At 38.9% G+C, this 23,689-nt stretch overlaps 1 protein-coding gene across 4 annotated transcripts in view; it reads right to left on the bottom strand.

The window, feature by feature from the left end:
- LYPD6B (LY6/PLAUR domain containing 6B) overlaps positions 1 to 23,689 on the bottom strand; it is a 183,511-nt gene that overhangs the window by 4,610 nt on the left and 155,212 nt on the right. For 3 of the 4 annotated variants that reach the window (XM_039244558.1, XM_039244555.1, XM_039244557.1), the window contains 2 exons: positions 4,854 to 5,004; positions 2,014 to 2,112 (listed from right to left, as the gene is read on the bottom strand). In XM_039244558.1, the coding sequence (XP_039100489.1) occupies positions 2,014 to 2,112; positions 4,854 to 4,968 (214 nt within the window). In that variant the 5' untranslated portion in view covers positions 4,969 to 5,004. Of the gene's footprint in view, positions 1 to 2,013; positions 2,113 to 4,853; positions 5,005 to 5,131; positions 5,154 to 23,689 lie in introns of those variants that run through there. The other variant, XM_039244559.1, reaches the window with a different exon arrangement.

Here is a 23,689-nt window from a genome sequence, read left to right on the forward strand (position 1 = left end):
AATGACAAATTGGAGCGCTGTGCCATTCCCAGGAGGAACGGTGTTTTGATACAATTCAAAATAATACCATCTTCCATGAAGATGAAGCACAAGAAGTTGGACATCAATGTCGTAATTTACTACGCTGTAATCCTTACCATCCGGTTTTCAGGGGAATTTAAAGCACATAGCTAAAGAATGAAACCCACTCTCTGAAGTAAGTTGGAAAGGCCAACCTCAAAAACTTTGAAATAACTAAGGTAAATTTCTGTGCAAAATGTAGAAAGGAATCTCCAAATGCATAATATACATACACGTACTCATACACACAACTTAAGGTCACTCTACAGAAATATAAAAGAACCTCAAGAAAAAATTATAATAATTAGTCTTGAAAAGAAATCATGAAAAATACTGTCCAGAGGCACCTGGGTGGCTCAGTTAAGTGTCCCACTCTTGGTATCAGCGCAGGTCATGATCTTCTGGTTGTGAATTCGAGTCCCACATCTGGCTCCGTGCTGAGTGTGGAGCCTGCTTGGGATTCTCTCTCTTTTCCCCTTTCCCACTCACTCATGTGCACTCTCTCTCTCTCTCAAAATAAATAAACATTAAAAAAAAAAAAAAAAGTCCTGTCCAAGTAGATGGTAGAGGTCATAACCATTTGTGCTAATTTACAGAATAAGATTCTCAGCCCCATTGAGGTCTGCAGTGTGTACTAATTATTGGTACCATACACTGGCTTTATCTGTAAGAGGGAAGGCTATTGTACTGCTTTACAGAATATGTTACAGAAATTTCCAAAAGAGTCAAGGTAATAGTACACCAAAATGGGTAATCTTTAAAAGAATTGGTTAGTTGGTTGGTTGGTTTGCTTTTCTTGACATTTTATGTCTCAAAACCTAAGAACCAGTACTTTCTAAAAATCTTAATAGCCTGCTCTTATAGTTCTGAGTAGAACTTTCCAGTTCCAAGTCATCCATCAGCACATCCTGTCTGCTTTACCTCCAAGTTTGTAAATGTTAAATCATTCGACTTCTTGTCCCTCTTTCCCTACCACCATAGTCCCAGGTGCCATTTTCACCTGATTGAAGACAATGAAAGACCCCACTTGGTTTCCCTTCTACTTTTGTCCTCAAGTAGAAGGACGTACTCTCCACATAGGAGCAGTGCAATATTTTAGAACACAGCTAGCGTTCTGTACTCCCCTAGCTTACAAACCCTTACTGCCTTCCCATCACATTTATAATGAAATCCAAGCTCTCTCAGGAGAAGATCCTGTATGCTCTGGTCCTTATCTCCATGAGAACCTTTTTCCATCTTCCACTAAGCCTTACTGGCCAACCTTCTTCCTGTTGAATGAAGAGGCAAAATTTTGCCTCTTACAGACTTTGCACTTACTTTTCCCTCTTTCTGGCATGCTCTTTTCACAGATCTCCATGTGGCTGGTTTGTTTTGGTCAGTCAGGCCTTAGTTCCTCAGAAATTTCCCTGAGTACCTGATCAAAAGTATATATTCAGTCTATCAACAAATATTTACTGAGTGCCTAGTATGGGCCAGGTACTGGATTAGGCACTAGGGATGTATCTGTGAACTAAGCAAACTAAAATGGTTCTCAAATGTTTGTCAAATGAATGAATGAGTTATGAAAGCATCAACATATCTCAAGTGTATAAAAACGCTTCTTTGCTTTAGCCAGTAAGTATGACTTTTCTAGAGGTATCGTCAAGCATTTATGAAATCCTTAGAATGCCTTAGACAACACTGTGAATTACTTGTTCTGCCCGATAAATACTATTTAAGAAATACTCCTGGGAGGCACACAAAGATACAAATTGAGGTTATACCATCCATTTCCAAGTACTCTCAGAGTAGTCTGAGAGTCTAGTCTACTAAAAGAAATCTGATTTTAATATATCATCATCAGCCTGTTGATAAGCTAATCCCATTATATAAGGCAGGTCTACTCAGGGCCATTTCAGAGAGACCTAAATGAGATATGATCACAAGAGAGTCTTCCAAACTCAGCGCACTTACTTTGTGGACACCATTTGTCTTCTGCCCATCGATTGCAGTTATAATTATCTCTTGCATTTTCACAGGTAAAACACTTGAAGCTGTTAGGAAATGGCGTAGCTTTAAAGAAAAATGCAGAGTGAAACAGGAAGGTTAAAAAAGACAAAAATTTTAAACATCAAAGATGGCACAAATTAGCAACTTTCATTGGATCAAATGAAATTTACAAACCGTTGCTCTTAGAATTTTCGTTGCTAAGGAGCTGGAGTTAACTGCCAGACTTTGGGGCATATTCTTTATTCCCTTTTCTTTAAATACTTTGTCTATGCTTATCTACTATAGAGTTGAAAATGGTTCCACAAGCCACTTTGAAATACCCATGGTATTGTTCCATTATAATTTATACCTTGGGAATAAGTGGGGGTTGAGAGCACAGGCAAGGGTGGTAGAGGGATGGGAACCAATAATTTGGTGTAGTGTGGCCCCTGAAAAGAACTAGGGTCAGATTTACCTGAGCTTAGATTCTGCTCTTCCTACTGAGTAGCTGTGTGATTCTTAACTTCCAAAAAATAATAATGTTTAAAGTAATACTAACAATGAGAATTCCCATGACTTGCAAGGAAATCATGAAGATTAAGCAGGAGGTTGCAATAAAAAAATATCTAGTAGAGTCCCTGGTACATCAAATCATGCTGGTTTCCATCTACATGCACTTCCATTACGGCCATATTCAATCTCAATCAAGCAATCTCACTTGATATACGTCAATTATCACAACATTAGACCTCAATCAGGAATATAACATTTAATATAAGGATGATAGCAATTCTCAGGCTCTTAAGCTCATGCTAGTGTTACAGAAAGCAGGAATTATGACTGCTGGCAGTCCAGATTGAAAGCAACTAGAATGTCCTTTTTTTCTTTATGGTTTTTTCCAACCTTGTATCTTGTTATTTTAATGGGCAAGAAGTTAAAAGTATAATAAATTTGACATTTCTTTGGAAGCCATGGCATAAAGCCTGATGTAAAACTTACAATTCTTCCATTTTTGGAGAATAAAACAGATAAAGATCAAGGAAAATGTCAGACCATCCTAGTAATCTGATCAGGTTAGTCATATATTTCTCTTAAATTTTTTTTTGAATGTTTATTTTTGAAGGAGAAAGAGACAGAATGTGAACAGGGGAGGAACAGAGAGAAAGGAAAACACAGAATCCAAAGTGGGCATCAGGCTCTGAGCTGTCAGCACAGAGCTTGACGCGGGGCTCGAACTCACAAACCAGGAGATCATGACCGGAGCCAAAGTCAGATGCTTAACCAACTGAGCCACCCACGTGCCCTTTTCTCTCTCTCTCTCTCTCTCTCTCCTTAATGGTTTTCTAATCATAAAATTTTATTAGGCTTAAAAAGTTAAAAATTTGTCTATAATTTAAATTTTATGAAAACCATGTTTGTGCCATGTCATTAAGCTATTAGTATACAATCATTACCAATTTAGAAATGTATAATAAATGACAGTTCAAGGTGTGTGTGGTATATGTCTATGATATATATATGTGTACACACACACACACGGCATCCTAAATAATAAAGAAAGCACAAAGTGAGGAACAGTAATGTATAGACTTCATTTAGAAGTAGTATTAAGACAGTGGGTCTGAAACCTGGCTGTGCATGAAGAGTATCAGGAGAGCTTTTTTAAAAAGAAGAGGGTTTGGGGAGGGCAAAAAAAAAGAAAAAACGATCTACCTCCCCCCCTTCTGACTACTGCAGAGGGGACCAAGGAATATGTAGTTTTAAAGGCTTTTATCATGATTCTGCTACTCTTCTAGGTGTGGGAACTACAGGCATTCATATTTATGCCAATTGTTATCTATAATAATCTTTCTCTAATAAAGTATATCAGAAAAGTCTTACTTGCCTGAAGAGAAAGATGATATATGTATACAAGCACAAATATACACATATATGTATATAAAATATTTCATCCTATAGATAATATTCACTGACATTTGCTTATGTTTAAGTTACTAGTGGGAAAGCTGAGCTTTATACAGCCTTTTCTAATAGTGACTATGCATATTAATGAAAACCCAAGTATTATTTCCCACCTACTTTCAAACATACTAATCTGTTTCAAAATTATTAATGGTCATTTGAAAGAATATATCATTTAGGGGCACCTGGGTGACTCAGTTGGTTGAGCATCTGACTCTTGATCTCAGCTCAGGTCTTGATATCAGGGTCATGAGTTTGAATCCCATGTGAGGCTCCACACCCATATTTATTATATATGGAGAAACTTCCTTCCTACAGCCAATATCCTTCTCCATTGAAGGGATCAACAAAGAACACTGTCTGCTAAGCCATTCATAATGATAGTGTTTAAGAGATTATTTTAGTTTTTAATTTTTTAAGCGTTTATTTTTGAGAGAGAAAGAATGGACTCGAGTGGGGGTGGAGCAGAGAGAGAGAGGGAGACACAGAATCTGAAGCAGGCTCCAGGCTCTGAGCTGTCAGCAAAAAGCCCCATGTGGGGCCCGAACCCACAGACCACAAGACTATGACCTGAGCCAAAGTTGGACACTTAACCGACTGAGCCTCCCAGGCACCCCAAAGAGAATATTTTATATAAGAACCCTTTTGAGACTTTAGCAGAAAACTGAACCATTTTAAAGAAATGGGGAAAATTTCTGTCATTATGTATTACCCCTCTTCATCAAAGTAGTGAAGACTTTCTGGTTTATTCTAGGTATAAACCAAATGTTCCAGGGCAGGTAAAGTTATTATAGGTGGAAAGAGGGACTTTGAATGGTCGCCCTGACCCAACCGTCGTGAACCAGGAGACAATCACTACTTACGGTCCAGAGGAGGCCACACGTTGTAGAAGTTGATGTTCTTGGCCAATGCCCAGCTTTCTGACAAGATAAAGATCTGGACAACAGCTACAGCCAGAGCAGGACGAAGGGGCAGCATTCTGACCTTGGCTATGTGAAAGTCCAAAACTCACATCTACGATGAAAAGAGACTGGTTGCATTTATCTGCATTTTGTATGTCAGTAGGAGCATGCTTTGCTTCCTTTTGGAAAGCTGATTATTCAATATATTCAACCATCTACTTGTTCTATAGGGCCCATACCTGTAAGTAAACTGCACGCTTCCCCCACAAAAGAAAGCTAAGTAATTACTGCCTTCTACCTGTCAGGCCTCTGCACTAGCCAGCTGAGCTTGAGCAGGACACCCAAAGGCCTTTCAGGTTCCGGAAGAACAAGGAACAGCATGGGCGTGGCTGCATCCCATTCCCTCACTGCCTGAGGCTACCTGGCGTACTTTGTGCTGAGTCACCCGATCATTTAACAACCAGGGTTCTGAGGCATGTTCACCTGAAGTTACCGAACCACCTATCTGTCAAGTCCATTCCCTGAGTAAACACTTGTGTCTGAGAAATTCTGCAACGCTTTCAAAAACCTGGAAGAAACCTTAAGAGTCAGAGCCCTGGGAAGGGCAGTGCATAAAAGCACAATGAGTTTGAGAAATAGAGTGTCTGCTGGACCCCAGGGCACACAGACATGGAGAAGAGAATCGAGTCACTGTACAGTGCCATCCCCACCTGTGTCTGTCACACCGGGCGCAAAAAGCTACCAGCAGGTTCTAGAGAAAACAGAGTAAGAGTCCTCTGAAACGTGGATATGGCATTAGTCCTGGTCCACAAAAACTGCTACTGATTTCAAGGATGTGAAGTAGCCATGTTTGATACCCAGTGAAATAACAGATGTCCACAGAGCACTGAGTAAGAGAGTACATCTTAAGTCCCACTGGTCCTCCCCTCTAGAAGCAGACCTGGTCGTATGCAAATCCTCAGGACAGATGCTGAGAACATATAGTACCACCACATACAGGCTCTCTGGCAACGGAGAGGTGTGGGAAGCAAAAAAGCATGTAACTTGGAGTCCAAAGACTTCGGTTCAGGTATTGGCTCTGCTATTTATTAGCTGTCTGACCTTGGGCAAGCTCTTTAAGCTCTATTAACCTCAATTTCCTCATCTGCAAAGTGGTTTAATAACACCCATTCTGCCCACACATTTGGGTAATTGTAAGCCTCAAATATAGGCTCAGGTAGAATCGCATAGGATTGTGTAGGTAATAGCACTTGTAATCTAAGTCTGTGAAAATGCTAGAATCTTAGAGTTCAATAATATTGCCTGAACTCATTTTCTTCTTGCTGAATCAGCCGGTCTCTGTGGGCTTAGAGAATCTTTCAAAGAAGAAAAGTTTGATCTCCACACATATGAGCGTAATCCTTCACATGGATATTTTGTTTGAAGCCAGGGTAATAACGCACAGAATCTAGGGATTTTTACCTCCCCCTCTTGTGTTGTGAGTATATTGGTTTTGCGTGTATGGCTATGAATGCCTACCTATGAAGATGGAACAGGATAGCAGACAAAATATAGCCAACAGGATCCCCGGCCCTATAGATGGCTTCTGCCATGGATAGAACAAAGTCTCTAAGAAGTACTGAGTGTAAAGGAAAACCTGGTACATTTAAAAAGCCAATAGTGCTAAACTTTCTACACTGCACTCAGCCCAAGACAGAATGGAACCCACTGGTATGTAAATATACATATAAAATTCTGGCCTCGTTCATTTTAGAAACCAAAATTGACCATTCACAGTTACCAGATTTCTAAATCTTATTTTTATGCTCTTCTGAATGTAAGAAATGGACGTTTCTTCCAGCTAACTATACTGTTCCTAACAGACAAGTCATGACACTGGTTCTCCTATTCTGCTTCTCCTGTTCATTTCTCTGAGTTGGACTGTTCCATATTCATTGTGAATCTGGAGCCAAGGAACGAAGACCCCTGCTTTGCACCAGTGGAGAAACTCTGAGTAGGGGAGACTCATCCCTCTTCTGCAAACCTCAAACTCACTGTGTTCCAATAGCAATCCACGTTCCTGTAATATGGAGATAATGCCTAAGATTACAGATTTCAGAGTCTTATCGTCTATATTCAGTCCCTTTCCATCAACAATAAATATGGGACCTTAGACAAATTGCTTCAACTTTCTAAGCCTCATCTTGCCTGTCTGTAGAATAGGCACAATAACAGTCCCTACCTCAGCGTGTAGAACCACAGACTAAATGACATCGTGTGCATGAAGCACTCAGCCAAGCGCTGGGCACATGGGCACTTTCAGGTAGTGAAGAGCACAGGCTCAACAACCTGCTTCCAAACCTACTCTCTGTGTAGCCTCATGCAAGTTCCTTAACCTCTCTGTACCACAACTTTTGCATCTATAAAATGGAAATAGTGATAATACCTACCTACCTCAGAGGGTTGTAGGAATTAGTTAATACACATAAAGCACTTTAACTATCTAATTAGCCAGTGTTCACCATTTTTTTTTTAAATATTTTTTATTTATTTCTGGGAGAGAGAGAGACAGCGTGAGCAGGGGAGGGTCAGAGGGAGTCACAGACTCCGAAACAGCCTCCAGGCTCTGAGCTGGCAGTCAGCACAGAGCCCGACGCGGGGCTCGAACCCACGAACCGCGAGATCATGACCTAAGTGAAAGTTGGACGCTCAACCGACTAAGCCACCCAGGCGCCCCACAGTGTTCACCATTTTTTAATCCTCACTAGGTAAGCATTCACTGCTAAGAACAAATCTCCTAACAGGAATCACAAATCAGAACCCCTGGTTTTCCTCATGTAATCTCTATGTGAGACAGAAGCCCATTTATTCATTCAAACGTTGTTATTGACATGTAGTGCATAGAAACACATTGAACAAGGTCTTTGCTCTCATGAAGTCTGTATTTTTCTTTTAATTTTTTTAATCTTTATTTAGTTTTGAGAGAGAGAGAGCGTGAGCAGGGGAGGGGCAAAGAGAAGGGAGACACAGAATCCGAAGCAAGCTCTAGGCTCCGAGCTGTCAACACAGAGCCCAACGCAGGGCTCGAACCCGTGGACTGCAAAATCATGACCCGAGCCAAAGTCAGATGCCTAATCGACTGAGCCACCCAGGCACCCCATGAAGTTTGCATTTTAGAAGGAGAAGACAGGCACTAACTATGGGGAAAATGTAATTTCAGATAGTCATGATTCTGAGCTAAGTACAATAGAGAGATAGGTGGGTGAGTAGGTAGACCCATTATGAAAAGAAACCACCCAAGCAAAGAATCCAGGGAAAAGACACCAGGTCCCAAGATAGGAAGAAGTGCACATGCAGGGGGCAGGGGGAAGAGGGAAGGGAACTAAGTCAGAAGTGGTGGGACCATATCATACACTTACAGGCCATGGCAAGGATTTTGATCTAACAACATCAAGGAACTGTTTGGTTGTAGATTATCTGATTTTGAAAAAGTGCTTTGTCTCTGCAGAGCAATAGGTCCCAAATCCCTAGCCTTATTTCTCACTCCCAGAATAAAGCGATGCCAATAATAGAGAACATAAAGGAATTTAGAATTCACAAAGGTTTTTCTGAATAAAAGAGTGATTGGATGGCAGAGGACTTAGAAATAACCAAATGAACAGCAAGCCCAAGGATTAGACTTGTATTTGGGTTTGTCCATTCTTCAAAACAGTACTGTAGGGAAAGTGGCATCGTTACCATTGTACAAGTGAGCTTAAGAGACAATGTGTGTAAAGATCCTAGCACAGTGCCTGGAACACAGTTTCCTCAACAAAATAGCAGTGAAAAGTTGTCCTATGGACTAGTATATTTTCACTTCCATTTTTAACTAAAACAGCATAGCCTTACTGTATCAAAATTTCCCAGAACCGCAAAGGTTTTACCTGTCAAATGAAAAAAAAAAAACACACTAAATAAAAATGTCTGCTATTTTCCAGAGCCAGCTTTAGAATCTATTACCAATACTGCTTTCCCCCTAAGGAGCTATATCTATCTCTATCTATTCTGCAGTGGATAGGTTTGTGTTAACATGACTGTGTTATCTTTCACAACCAAAAGACATTAGGATAATGAAAAAGCAAATGACTAACTATGGTATCTGAAAGTTGTTTTACATTTAGAATCATTTCACGGAGACTCTGAGCTAAAAATTATCTGCTGAGTAGGCTCTCACTGCAGTCTTTGTTGCAGAACAAGATTACAGTAGAGCTCGTATTTTGCTCCAGAAGGAAAAAAAATCTTTAAGATGAGTCAGACTAAACCATTCTGGTATCTTCCAGGACCATCACACAAAGCAGAGTTCTTCATAGTGGTGAGGGGTGACCTGTAAGCTTCTTAGAGTCATTTGCAAAATATTGTGTCTGTATATATTTTCCCCCCTGGGCTGAGGATCTCAAAAGGAATCTGAGACACACATAATAGTGAAGAATTGCTGATTGCTGTTTCAGAATACAGCTGTTATGATTTGGCTTCCGGTGACTTACAAGGTTTTATATTTGACACTAAGAAAGTTCCACATATACATTAGGTATCTTGTATACACTCCTCAACCTCAGGCATAGCTCAAATCATTCCTCCCCAGCAAAGCATAGTATTTTTATCCTTTTTTTCCCCGCGGATGTAGGCCTGGTCAGAAACCCTTCACCTGTGGTGCTGGTCTTCCATTTGTTTCTATGATCCTCTCTTTGGCAAGTATGACATGTTCCAGAGTGCAGTGTGCTTCTTTCACAAAAGAAAGGGGTGCTTTCTGCAAAGGCAGATTCAACAGGGATGGGCAACTCTCAAGATACTCCAGGGAACGGCAGGTAGCTGGATTTGTACATTTACAAAGCCCGCCTGAGACTCTGGCCTATTACTGCCCAGAATAAAGGACCCGTATGGCACTTGGTCCAGGAGCATAGCTACTTCCCAGGTCTGAGTAATAATAATCATCTTTCCTACATACGGCATTTTCTGCTCCCACAGAAAATGTGCAAAGATGACAGGGGCTTCAACAAGCAGCACCCTCTTAACATCATAAACTCTTCTGGGGTAGGGAAATGACCTACATTATTTTTTAAATTATGTTTTAATTACCTAGGTCTAGACTCAGTGCATGGTAAATACCTAATAAATACTTTTTTTTTTTTTTTTTTTTTTTTTTAAAGAGAACCAACATCTTATCCATGACCTTAAGGAACTCTTTTCTTAACAAGTAAGATAAAGATTGTGGGCAGTAAGGAGTTGGTAGAGTGTCCAAAGATGAAGAAATGGACCCAAAAGAAATGGACTCAAAGGGAGATTTGAAAAAGAAGAGACCAGACATGGTACTTCCTGCACAATTGCTAAAAAATGAGTCAGCAAGCCAAGGCTTACTCCAACTGCCAATAAAACAAATGAAATGGGTAATTTAGAGGAAGCAGCTCTACTAAGTCCAACATGCCCATCAACACTCATATTCACACCTTCCTGAAAGCATCACTTATCCCACAGTAAGATGCTTTAATGACAAACTTTAATAGGCCTGGCTTCCCTTGTAAAAAGAATAGAAGGCCAAGTGGAAATTCAAAATGAGTGCTGAGATTTTACTAAGAAGGACCAGACTAGGTGAAAACACTCCTCTTAAAAGGAGAAATTTGACAAAACAAAACAAAAACAAAAAACAAAAAAACCTTTATATCATCTGCAACAAGAGTTGTGTTACTTGCTTCTGGCTATCAGGACAGGTTGGCCAATGCAGACACTCTGGCTCCCGTTACCTTTATGAACAGTGTTCATGGGATTTACGCTGAGACCCTGTTCTAGTTTTCTTCCTTGCAGGGGGCTAGGGTTTCCATTGCCAACCTGCCTGGACATTGAGAGCCCAGCTCCTAAGCCACGGCTTCTACCTTCTCTAACAGGTGTTCTATTTCTGGTACATGAAAAGTTCTCTTTGTCCCCCTACATTTAAATATGAATTTCCTTAAAGAGAGTTAATCTAGTGTTAAGTGCCTGAGGCAAAATACAAGGGAGAATTTTATTTTATGCCTACCCAACACACTATCTTCATCGGAAAATACAAAATATCCATGGAGTACCATGGACTTTATTCTTAACAACATTCACTAGGAAAAAATAGGATCATGATTCAACCTCTCATACCAGCTTATCCAACTCTTGAAAGTATTAAGACTATAAATCTTGCATTTATACCAGGTATTCTGCTAAGCACTTAGAAAACAATAAATAAGAGACACAATCCCTACACTCAATACATTATTGTATGTAAGTATATACATAAACTCAACAGAAACTCAATGTGAGATGTGTCTGTCAAGAGTTAATACAATCATCTTAGAGAGGAGGAAAGACCATGGGCTTTAGATTCAGAAAGGGCACCCAGAATAAAATTCTGGTTCTACATTTTGTTTTGTTTTGTTTTGTTTTACAGGATCAGCATTTTTAAAAAGTTGTTTAAATTCCAGTTAGTTAATATACAGCGTAATATTAGTTTCAGGTATACAATATAGTGATTCAACACTTCCACATAACACCTAGTGCTCATCACAGCAAGTGCACTCCTTAATCCCCGTCATATATTTCACCCATACTCTCACCTACCTCCATTATGGTAACCATCAATTTGTTCTCTATAGTTAAGAGTCTGTTTCTTGGTTTGCCTCATTCCCCACCTTTGCTCATTTGTTTTGTTTCTTAAATGCCACATATGAATGAAATCATATACTATTTATCTTTCCCTGGCTTATGTCACTTAGCATAATACTCTCTAACTCCATCCACATCATTCCAAATGGCAAGATTTCATTCTTTTTTTTTATGGCTAATATTCCTGTGTGTGTGTGTGTGTGTGTGGAGATATATATATATATATATATATATCCAATTTTAATCCATTCATCAGTTGATGGATATGTAGGCTGTTGCTATAATTTGGCTACAGTTGTTAATGCTGCTATAAACATCAGTGTGCAGGTTTCCCTTCAAATTAATATTTTTGTATCCTTTGGGTAAATACCTAGTAGTACAAATGCTGGACTGTAGGGTAGTTCTATTTTTAACTTTTTGAGTAACCCCCACACTGTTTTCCAGAGTGGTTGTACCAGCTTGTATTCCCACCAACAGTGCAAGAGGGATCTCCTCCACATCCTTGCCAATACTTGTTTCTTGTGTTGTGGATTTTAGCCATTCTGATAGGTGTGAGGTGACACCTCATTGTAGTTTTGATTTGCATTTCCCTAATGCTGAGTGACATTGAACATCTTTCCATGAGTCTGTTGGCCATCTGTAGTCTTCTTTGAAAAAAAAGTCTATTCATGTCTTTGGCCCATTTTTAAGTTGGATTATTTGCTTTTGGGTGTTGAGTTTTAGAAGTTCTTTATATATTTTGGATACTAACCCTTTATCAGATATGTCATTTGCAAATATCTTCTCCCATTCCACAGGTTGCCTTTGAGTTTTGTTGACTGTTTCCTCCACCACGCAGAAGCTTTTTATTTTGATGAAATACCAACAGTTTATTTTTGTTTTTGTTTCTCTTGCCTCAGGAGACACATCTAGAAAGAAGTTGCTATGGCTGATGTCAAAGAAGTTGCCTATGTTCTCTTCTAGGATTTTTATGCTTTCAGGTCTTACATTTAGGTCTTTAATTCATTTGAACTTATTTTTGTGTATGGTGTAAGAACATGGTCCAGTTTTCCCAATATCACTTGTTGAAAAGACTCTCTTTTTTCCCACTTGATATTCTTTCCTGATTTGTCAAATATTAATTGACCATATAGTTGTGGGTTCATTTCAGGGTTTTCTATTCTGTTCCATTGATCTGTGTGTCTATTTTTGTGCCATACCATACTGCTTTGATTACTACAGCTTTGTATTATAACTTAAAGTCTCGAAATGTGATGCCACCAGTTGGCTTTTTTTTTTTCCCCCAAGACTGCTTTGATTATTTGGGGTCTTTTGTGCTTCCACACAAATCTTAGGATTGTCTATTCTAGTTCTGTGAAAAATGCTGATGGTATTTTGATAGGATTGTATTCAATGTGTACATTGTTTTGGGTAGTACAGACACTTTAAAGGTATTTGTTCTTCCAATCGATGAGCATTGAATGTCTTTTCATTTCTTCATGTCATCTTCAATTTTTTATGAAAACTATAAATTCGGTTTCTACATTTATTAGCCAGGTGACCAAAGAGTTAAGAAATACTGTCCCCATTTGTCAATAAGATAAGCGAGGCTTAGAGCCATGTAGATAAATTTTTTAAGCTGTTGTCGGGATTGGGTATAATTACATAGGTAAATCACCTTTTACTTACATAGTATTAAAGAAATGTTAAGTGCCTGTTTCCTCTACCCTACCTTCGTTCCCAGCTTCTTCAGAGATCATTAGCAGGAGAACAGAGATCAGATTAAGGAATATAACTGTTCAACTCCATTACATACTAGCTGGACCAAATCTGGTAAACAGTATGGAGTTCTATGCACTAATTTCTAAAGGGGATTCAGGAATTATCTTGCAAATGAAAAGTTGGATTGAATGACTGCCAAGGTTCCTTCCCCTTCTAGTATTTTATGATTTTTACAGTAGAGTATTAATGAAGAATTCCAGTTACACCATAAAAAGTCATAAATGTAATACAGTGTTCCCATTTTTCAGATTCCTGCTATACTGTTTAGAAGGATAAAAACTTTAAAAATCTCATGAATCACAGAATCAAAACTTTACTGAAATGAGTATTTCATTTCTAAGCCTAAGGCTGTACATTTTGCAGTGCTAAAGATGTTTTTTTCTACTACATGCAACCTGATAAAATGATATCTAAAAACAGTGCTAATATTAAAATGTTGTTGTTATGGAAATCAACCTTAAATCTAATCATGAGTTAATACGGGGCAATAAATGTGCAATTTGGGTAAAAAACAGTCTGATCAATTTTAAAGACAACTTTCTAAATGTTTCAAATTTTAAGAAAAAAATGTTAAAAACCCTTCCCCAGTAATGGGTTTTCAGCTGCATTTTTGTCAAAGACATGAGTTTACATCTCTTTTGAGAAGGCTTTAATGACACTAGAGGAGAAGGTTAAGAACTCCACATGAACAAGATTAAAAAGCTTAGATGATTAGGAATTGAAAAATGTGCTCCTTTTAAAAAGAATCCAGATTGGTCTGCCATGTTTTATTGAACTGTTTAGACAAATGGTAGGAACCTAATAAATATATGTTAACTGATTAAATTCGAGAGGATCCTTCACATAGGTGAAATAATTTTTGCCCAGTTTGTATCCATAAACGATTTTTAGGAGGCTTATGCTGAGTCACTTATACATTAAGGCTCTCAAAATACAGAGTAAAAACCCTGAAAGAGGAAAAGATCTGAACCACTAAACCTCCATGCATTGTGTACCTCTGCTGTGTGTTACATTTCACTTTGTACTTCTCAGGAGTTAAGGGAGACGCATATGGGACACATATTCCCATTATCTGGTAAAAGGAAACTCTTCCTGATACTTAATTCTCAAATTAATGGGCTCTACGTGTTATCATACAGAGAGCACCAAACAACATATGGATAATGCCTGAAATTTGTTTCAAAGAGCTCCAAATGCATCCTTCAATTGGCCATTTCTTTAAAAAATAAAAATAAAGCCAAGGGCATAATATTAATTATAGAGAGATATTTCTGCTGTCAAGGAGGCAAATGAGAGAGATTATTTTCTTTTCCATAGGAGATGGGGGTCTTTAAATTTGAGAGAAAGATACAAGTGGACGGAAGTTCTGCAGGAAAGCTGTGGGTGCACAGGTGTTTGGTATTGTTAATGAGCAATTCCACTGGCAGAACTACATAGACATAAACCGAGCAGCAACAGAGGCTGGGCATAGAAGACATTGTTTTTATGTTCCATATCCTTGCTTGCTTTGCCAAACCCATTTCTTTTAATAACCAATCAAAGCTCTCATAATAGAAATCTAGGCTGAAATGTCCAACAGCTGGCTAAGAATCCATTATTCTACATTTGTTGAGTGGAGGAACGTTTCATGCCGAGCATGCATTCTCTAATATGTGGCACACACATCTCAACTGAGAAAATTTAGCTTTCAGAGGCAGCGTATAGATGATGGCCAAGACTTTTGACTTCATTTAGTCTCAGCTGACATAGAAAAGGGACCAGAAAAATAAAGTGTTCATACGGATGTCCTTCTCATTTGAATCTCTCTGTATATATTCTAGCATGAGAGAATGTCTATACCAAAACAGAAATCTTAGACAATAAATTCATTTGGATATGTGTGCATGCATATACACACACTCATATACATACATGTACATGTGTGCATATACACATGCATAGATATATTTTATTGAATGACTTGACTGTTTAAGTGCTAACTAGGTGCCAGGTTTGTCTAAAGCCAAGTGTCCCTAGAACTCTGTATAAAAGACTGTATTGCCAATCATGTCAGCTGTTTCCAGGACCCACATGGTTAGCTTTCAATTGGGAGAGCTTCAGGATGCAGAATTGTTACTATGCGTTTGGCCTGTCATCTTTCTTCTGTACTAGAGTTTAATGTCACTGACCATTGTTTATAGAGACCCCACGAGCTCAACTTTATTCTCAAGTCTACAGCTAAAAATATATCACACAAGTAAAGGACATGTTCATGGGCTTCATTCTGAAAACAGGAGGGCATTAAAAAAAACCAACAACAATAAACTATGTGCTATGGCAAAAGACTATCATGTTGACTTTTGCATAGTCACAAAATTCAGGACAGATTATTCAAAGAACTCTCTGGAAGCTGACAAGCTTATAAAAGCGATCCTAATAAAAAATTTCTGCATTCTGCATATATAACAAAGTTACAGCATGTCACTTGCTCTATAAATTGTCACTATTACCACTTGGAGCAGAAGGAAATGTACATATATAAAGATATATATGTGCATAATTTCATATTCCCAGAGGAAACTGAAAAATTATGTGCATTAAATAGTGTTTTAATTGCAACATGAAAAACTGCATTTAAGCAGTGGTTCCCAGTCCCACAAGGATAAAGTCAAGTGTAAATGCTGTCTAGTATAATGGGGGGAAAATGGCCTTTGTAGGCACCCAGGCCTAGGTGAGAATCCTGACTCTGCCACTTGTTCGATCTACTCTTTCTAGCAAATTCCTCTATTTCTCTGAGACTCTGTTTCCCTATCCATTAAATAGAGATATTAAATATCTGTTTTGCAGAAAGTCATGAAAATTGAAGGAGAAGAAATAAGTCCCTTCCCATTGCTGTTTTTGTCAAATTATTAAATCAGTTGGAAAGCTAAATGTAGAGATTTATGTTTGGTTCTTCTTCTGTGGATTACGTGCTGGAAAATATTAAGATCATGCAACACCTACTCAACTTAAGACTGAAATTAAATGTGTTTTTTTCCACTCTCAAATTCTATGATTGTCTGAGCATATATGAGAGAAGGATGTAAAATTCCCCTGAAGAACAACTGTAGGAAGACTACTCTAGAACATATGTGGGAACAACAGGCCCAAGTTGGGCATTTCATTTATCTGCTTTCTGATAAATTGGCATTCTTTTTATTGACATAAGAGGCAATAGTTCTCGCAAAGTTTGTTTTAAAAAGCAACAGGCTCTGTGCTCTCAAATGCATCCTTACTTGTACTGGCCACTCCTCTTTTAAGGCCTAGTTCCAATATTTCTCATTCATTCAGCCTTACGATGTCTGCTCCGGCCCGTGGGTTAGATCTACTCTGAAAAAGCTTGGGTTTGTTTGGAGACATTAGACCATATCCTTCCTTGCTTAGCACTGGGTTGGGCACAGCAAGATTTAGTCCTTACTTGTAAATAAGCCTAAAGTTTCTAAAGGTCTCACACAATTGTAGGCATTACCAATAAAAATAAATTGAAAAAAAAAAAAAAAAAAAAAAAGAGGCTCCTGGGTAGCTCAGTGGGTTGAGTGTCTGACTTCGGCTCAGTTCATGATCTCACGGTCTGTGGTTCGAGCCCCACATCAGGCTCTGTGCTGACAGCTGAGAGCCTAGAGCCAGTTTCAGATTCTGTCCCTCTCTCTCTGTCCCTCCCCTGCTCGTGTTCGGTCTCTGTCTCTCAAAAATAAATATTAAAAAGAAAAGAAAAAAAAACCTTTTCATTTTCTCTACCAATAGAATTTCCATTTCACTTGTTTGTATAGATTTTAGGTTAACCATGTGGAGACTGTAAGAACTCTATTTGCAGCAACTGAAGGTCCACCCAACTACAACCTGGTATATTCACGTGCTACGTGACACACACTATGTCAGATTTTAAAAATGGTATGACCATCTTCCTAAGCTACCCTTGCAGGATGTAAGGGGAGTGAACCCTGGCAGGTTTCACTTTTGCCCCTTGAGACCCAACGTCCATCCCTCTCCACCATGCTCTGTGCCTTGGGAAGCCAAGTTATAAAGGCCACTCACACAGTTCTTTTTCCCATGGGCTTCCAATTTGGTTTGGCTCACGGCAGAAACTGGGAGGTTGGAGAATGGGAAGAGACTGAGACTGGGGTACCTATTCCCTGACTCACTCCCTGCCTGGTTATTATCACATCCCTCAGCTCCTGTCTGGTGGACAACTCCAGAGCTACCTTCTCCTGGGTTCTGATGGCCATTCCCGGTCCTGTCCTGAAGGCCTACATAATAGAAATAACTTCTCTGTTGCTAACTCTGGAGTCTGGTACTATCTCCTGCAGGTTTTCCTAAAGCTAGCCAGGCCATTATAAACAACCCCCTATTAATTCTCTCAAATTATACCAGACTGAATATGCCCTTGCCATCTCCTTGCCAGGTCCCTGACTAGGCCTTGAATCTAGTCTTAAAATACCAAGAGTCACTTTGGACCTTGGCTTATTGTTATAGCAGACTTATTTTAGGAACAGCTGGAGTGAATAAACAGTACTGCTTTACTAGGAGAACATAAGAGCGAGTATCACTATTGGCTTATAGTACAGCAACAATTGAATTTATGCTATAAACCAATCAAGGTAAGAATGAAGGGTTTAGAAAGAATATAAGTATTAGACAAATCTAGCTAAAGAATACATTATAATCTCATGCAAATATCACAAGCCCATCAAAATTCAGCTTTTTCTGCTTCTACCATCATTGAAGAATATCATTAAACAAGTTGAGGTATAGGGGTGCTTGGGTGGCTCAGTCAGTTAAGCATCCATCTCTTGATTTCAGCTCAGGTCATGTTCTCAACAGTTTGTGGGCTTAAGCCTGGAGCTGTTAGCACAGAGCCTGCTTGTAATTCTTTCTCTTTGCCCCTCCCCTGCTCGTGTGTGTGTGCACATGCTCTCTCTCTCTCTCTCAAAAATGAACTTTAAAAATAAATAAATAAATAAATAAATAAATAGGCAAAATTCTTGAACTTCAATAAAAAAGCTGAAAGAAAAGAATACAGATTGTTATGGACATAGTTCTGAAGCTTTAGTACATTCAGGTTGCATTATAGTACCTCTTATTGCATTGTGGTACCTATAAATATCTACACAGAGATGTAGTGTACTTGACTATAATAAATCCACTGTAAACTGGAATCCCATATTGATGCAATGGTGCTTCACCCTATAGTCTCCTTCCTAAGATCTTACATTTTGAGAAACAACACTAATTTTTACATGACAATAGACTTCTCATTGAAAAAATTTTCTTGAAATGCCCCCTTTGGTTAGGCTCCTGGTAACCTTTCATCTTCTGTGATACCAAACCTTGTTGTTGGGATAATGTTGCTGGTAGCCTCATTTGCCCAGAAAAGCCCTTTACTTCATCTTCCAAGGTTACTTCTACCCACCTTTCCTAACTTTCTCCCCCCACCCCTTCTTCCATTCCTTCCCACCCTCACTCAAGGACAACTGAAAGAGGGTGGAGGAAAAGTTCAGCTCAAAATGTACACTGAGATCTCATCCATATTCTGTACCAATTTCCAGACCATAAAACTCCTTACTGGCAGAGAAAGTGTTCTGTGATAATGCCTAAAATAGTCCCTTTTACCTTGTACTTAAAATAAAGTACACCTTGAATATAGATTTTAAAACAGTGGCATGCAACAACAGAAGTCAAAGAGGCCAAAAAAGGTAGTCTTTTCTAGCTCCTTGTTGTTAGATCCAAAGACCCCCTTCACTGAAAGCATCTAAGGGAGAAGAGTAGCTTAGGGATGTGGCAAGGGTAGCATCTGCAAAGTGAGGGACTGAGGAAGCACCAATGACCCTACTTACTATTCGGAGTATGCCAGAACATGGAGCCCACTGTAACTGATGCCCACCTCACACTTTTGATGGCAAAGATGACTTCTAGTCCAAATTTGCAATTCTGGGCTTTTGTATACCACTGTGGGTAATAACCACTCTAGTAACGAGTACAGTGCCTGCATTTCAGGCTTCTCACTCCTTGGCAACCCACCCACCCACATTCCATGCACACAGCACCCACCATGACTGCCTGGTACTGTTCACACAGGGTAGACAGCTAATAGGTGTTGAATAAATGAGGTTGACTTCACTTCCACTCACCCTCCAATGCCAGGGTTTGGGCAGCAGGCTGTTACCCCAAGCCATGGCTGTGCAGACTCAAATTAGCACACTAACTATATCACATGACTCATCATCAAAGAACTTTCCCATCTGAAACTAATTAATTTTCCCATACATCCTTGTGAGAGGTAAGTGCCCTGTGCTCATCTGCAGGTTATAAAGAGGAAATTGGAGATGAGAAGGTTATGGGCTCTGCCAAAGGTTATTAAGGGTGTCTGCTGGGGAATGAAGTCATAAAGCAGTGATCCAGGTTCAGTATCTCCACCCACTCTGAATCTAGGCCTTTTCCCCATGATTTGACCACCTTAACATTCTCCAGGCTTTTATGAGGATGAAGACAGAGTATAGCAGATATGTACGTTTCAAAGGAAGAGAAATGATTATGATTTGGCCCTGCTAAATACTTTGGATGTATTTCCAAAGAGAACTCATATTAATGTTTTTATTTATTTTTGAGAGACAGACTGTGAGTTGGAGAAGGGCGTGCGCACACGCACGCACACACACACACACACACACACACCCACCCACCCAAAGCAGGCTCCAGGCTCTGAGCTGTCAGCACAGAGCCCAATGCAGGGTCTGAACCTACAAACAGTGAGATCATGGCCTGAGCTGAAGTCTGATGTCTATTTTTATAGAGCATGATTTGGAGTAGATGATATTTCATTTAGGGAATGACTAATCTAGATAGACATTAGAACATTCTCTAATGCTCCAATAATTAAAGCAGCATGGTATTTGCACATGAGTCATTAGACAAATGGAACAGAAAATCCAGAAATACACTCAAATGCACATGGGAATCTGTTGTGGTGAAGGCTGCTCCTCAGACCAGTAAGGTAAGGTTTTACTTTAGGAAGCTGAGTTGGGACAACTGGACAGCCAGGGGAAAAAGACAAGACTGGATACATACTTTATACCATGCACACAAAAAACAATGCCATAAAAGTTCTACAAGAGAAAATTTTGAACAGAGCCCAGCATTAGGTAATCATAAGGACTCACTGGTGTAATAATCATATAAAGGTTATATTCCACAAAATCCTTAAATGTTACTGATAAATATTGATACGTTTAAAAAGGAAACATGTTGTCTAGGGTTTGCTTTAAATATTTTCAAAATGGATGGGAGAATAGGTAAAATATAAGACAAACAGGCAAAATATTCCTAACTGATAAAGCCGGAGGATGGGTAGTGGAGCTTAACATGCTATTTTCTCTAGTTTCTGCTGTTATCCTAATTTCTCTAATGTGCTTAAAATTTTCCATAATAAACTTTTAAAGTACCAAAACAAAATATGAGTGACTTCCTTGAGAAAGTATAAAGTATAAAATTAAAGTTTGATATATTCAATTACATTAAGTGATAAGTTATATATGACAAAAAAATACCCTAAGAAACAACAACCTGGAAAAAATTTTTGTCAACTTACGTCACAGACAAAACAATGGGTAATCTTGCTAATATGGAAAGAGCTACTAGAAATCAATAAGAAAATTATCAGTAACTTAACAGAAAAATAAGCAAAAAACATTCATAGCCATTTTATAGAAAAATAAATAAGATGGTCTTTAAACACCAGAAGAAAAGTTAAGCATCTTTTCAAATAGGAGAAATGCAAACCAAAAGTATATTTTAAACTTTCACATTTTGACTAGCCTTATAGGTAAAAAATGTTTTCTAATACTGTCTTTTAAGGAAACCATGGGAAATCAGTTATTTTCATTTATTTCTGCTGGAAGGATAACCCTTAAGAGCAATTTGGTAACATTATTAAAATTTCAAATGTATTTTACCCTTTACCCAAAATCTCACTTCTTGGAATTTTTTCAATAGAGAGCTTGTACACATGCACAATGATACACTGTCACCATAGTCATTGCAGCACTATGATATCAAGTGATTGGAAACAATCCATGTCCATCAAAAAGTGTGTGTGTGTGTGTTTAAAACTCTACATACACAATGAAACAGAACACAGTCATAAAAAAAATGAAGATGTTCTCTGTATGATGCTGTGAAGAAAGCTCTAGGATACAGATCTATCGATATATCGATAGACATGTGTATACACACACATATATATGGAAGGAAGATATAGAGATATGAATATGACTTTTTTTGTGTGTGTTGGAGAGAAAACAGACTAAAATTACTAAATGGGGACGCCTGGGTGGCTCAGTTGGTTAAGCATCAGACTCTTGATTTCAGCCCAGGTCATGATCTCATGGGTTCATGAGTTCGAACCCTGCATCAGCCTCTGTGCTGACAGCACGGATTCTGCTTGGGATTCTCTGTCTCCCCCTCTCTCTGCCTTACCCCCGCTTATGCACGTGTTCTTTCTTTCTCTGTCTCTTTTTTAGAAATAAAGAATTACTACATGCATTTACTTATATATGCATAAATAACTCAGTAACAACTTATAGGAAACTAAAAGGAGTGATGAACTCTTGGTGAAGGAACAGGGTAAGTAGTATAAGGGGCACTTGGGTGGTTCAGTCGGTTAAGTGTCCAACTTCAGCTGGAGTCATGATTTCACAGTTCATGGGTTTGAGCCCCCCATTGGGCTCTGTAAGTACAGAGCCTGCTTCAGATCCTCTGTCTCCCTCTCTCTCTCTGCCCCTACCCCACTTGGGCTCTCTAAAGTAAATAAACATTTTTAAAAATCGTATAAGGAGACAAAAGTAGGAAGAAGACTTCTCAGAGTATATTTCATTTTATTGATATTTTTTTACCCACATAAATAACTTACTCAAAATTTAAACAGAGTTCAGTTGCCTCTATTGTTTATGATTAAGCACCTACCATCTAGTTAAAGTTCAATAGTTCTGTCTATCGGACCATGGGCTTGGAAAAGCCAAAGATGAGATTATACAAAATAGCATTTTTATTCGTCTTTGAAATGTATCATGTGGTGGGATGTGGACACCAGAAAATTCACCGTCCCCACTATATTTTACAAATTCCATTAGTAAGAGGTCTCCTCCTGAGACCTTAGTAAGAACACAGTCATAGTGATCTGCAGTAAGAAGATAGATAAACATACAGGACGCACTGCCTTCTTGCAGAAGCATGCTAGCCATTTGAGTATATTGTGGTGGGTGACTACAAGCAACATATTTTTTGCACTACCGGCCAATAGGGGCTGATGTTTCCTTCTCCAACGTGCATTTCTATTTTGCTCCTATTCCAGACCCTAGATTCCATGTTTAGATACCACATGTAGAAGACAGTTACACACTTTTAAGATTAAAAGTGTACAATTGACATGAAAAGTATCTGACCCATACAAGATAACTGAATTATTAACGATACATAATTTTGAGAAATGCAAAACAAAATGTTTTTATATACTTATTAGCCCATGTTGTTTTACTGCCTGTAAGTGAACAATTTCTATTAGGCTCTTTGAAATATTAGAAATAGCTCATCTCCTGTGACTCCATTAGAGTTTCTGAGATGCCAGATTTCAGGCTTTCAAGTAGAAAAGAGGCAGCCGCCTGGGAAGCCTTTCTCTTAGCCCCTAGCATCAAGTCTCCATGGTAAGAGGGGACTATGACTTGCTTCTAGGAAAGGAAGCAATGGTTATTTGTGCCCTTAGAGCAAGGGGGAAATTTCTGCTCTTCAGCTGAGTGGCAAGCTAAATATTTTGCCATACCTGGGCTATTTTTCAGGATTTCAGTTTCCTTACAGGTAATCAAGTGTTAATAGTCCTAACATTGGACAAGCCACTTAACCTCCCTGTGCCTCAGTTTCCTCATTGTAAAAAGGAAATAAACAACAATGACCTCAAGTGAGTGACTTAGTAAGTCTCAAATACTTAGAATGATGTCTGGAAGATAGTACGAACTTATGAACTCAAATATTAGCTACCCATGTGTAACATCTCAGAGGTGTGTTTAAAACTCTCTTTAGAGCCAGCCTTCCAGGGCTACCTTCTGAGAAGTTATACAACACATCCCCTGTCACCATTTTCCTTAGGCTAACTAGCTGCACCTCAAATGGAAGTGACTTTCATAATTTCAACCTCACTAGTGTTGAATGATTACATAATCCTGTAGCTAGGAGGTCCCAGAACTGCATTCCTTTCTTTGGCAAATTTGTATACCTTCCTCGAAAGGCAGTATTTGTTCATCACGTCTGGTCTAAGAAGCGGCTTCAAGCTAAGGTTAGGTGGAGAATGCCAATCCCTTTCCCCACCCTCTGTGCAAGAGCCTGCAATC

Source organism: Hyaena hyaena, unplaced genomic scaffold, assembly GCF_003009895.1.
Source record: "Hyaena hyaena isolate Hyena2069 unplaced genomic scaffold, ASM300989v1 scaffold_246, whole genome shotgun sequence".
In the NCBI taxonomy this organism is placed as follows: Eukaryota; Metazoa; Chordata; class Mammalia; order Carnivora; family Hyaenidae; genus Hyaena; species Hyaena hyaena.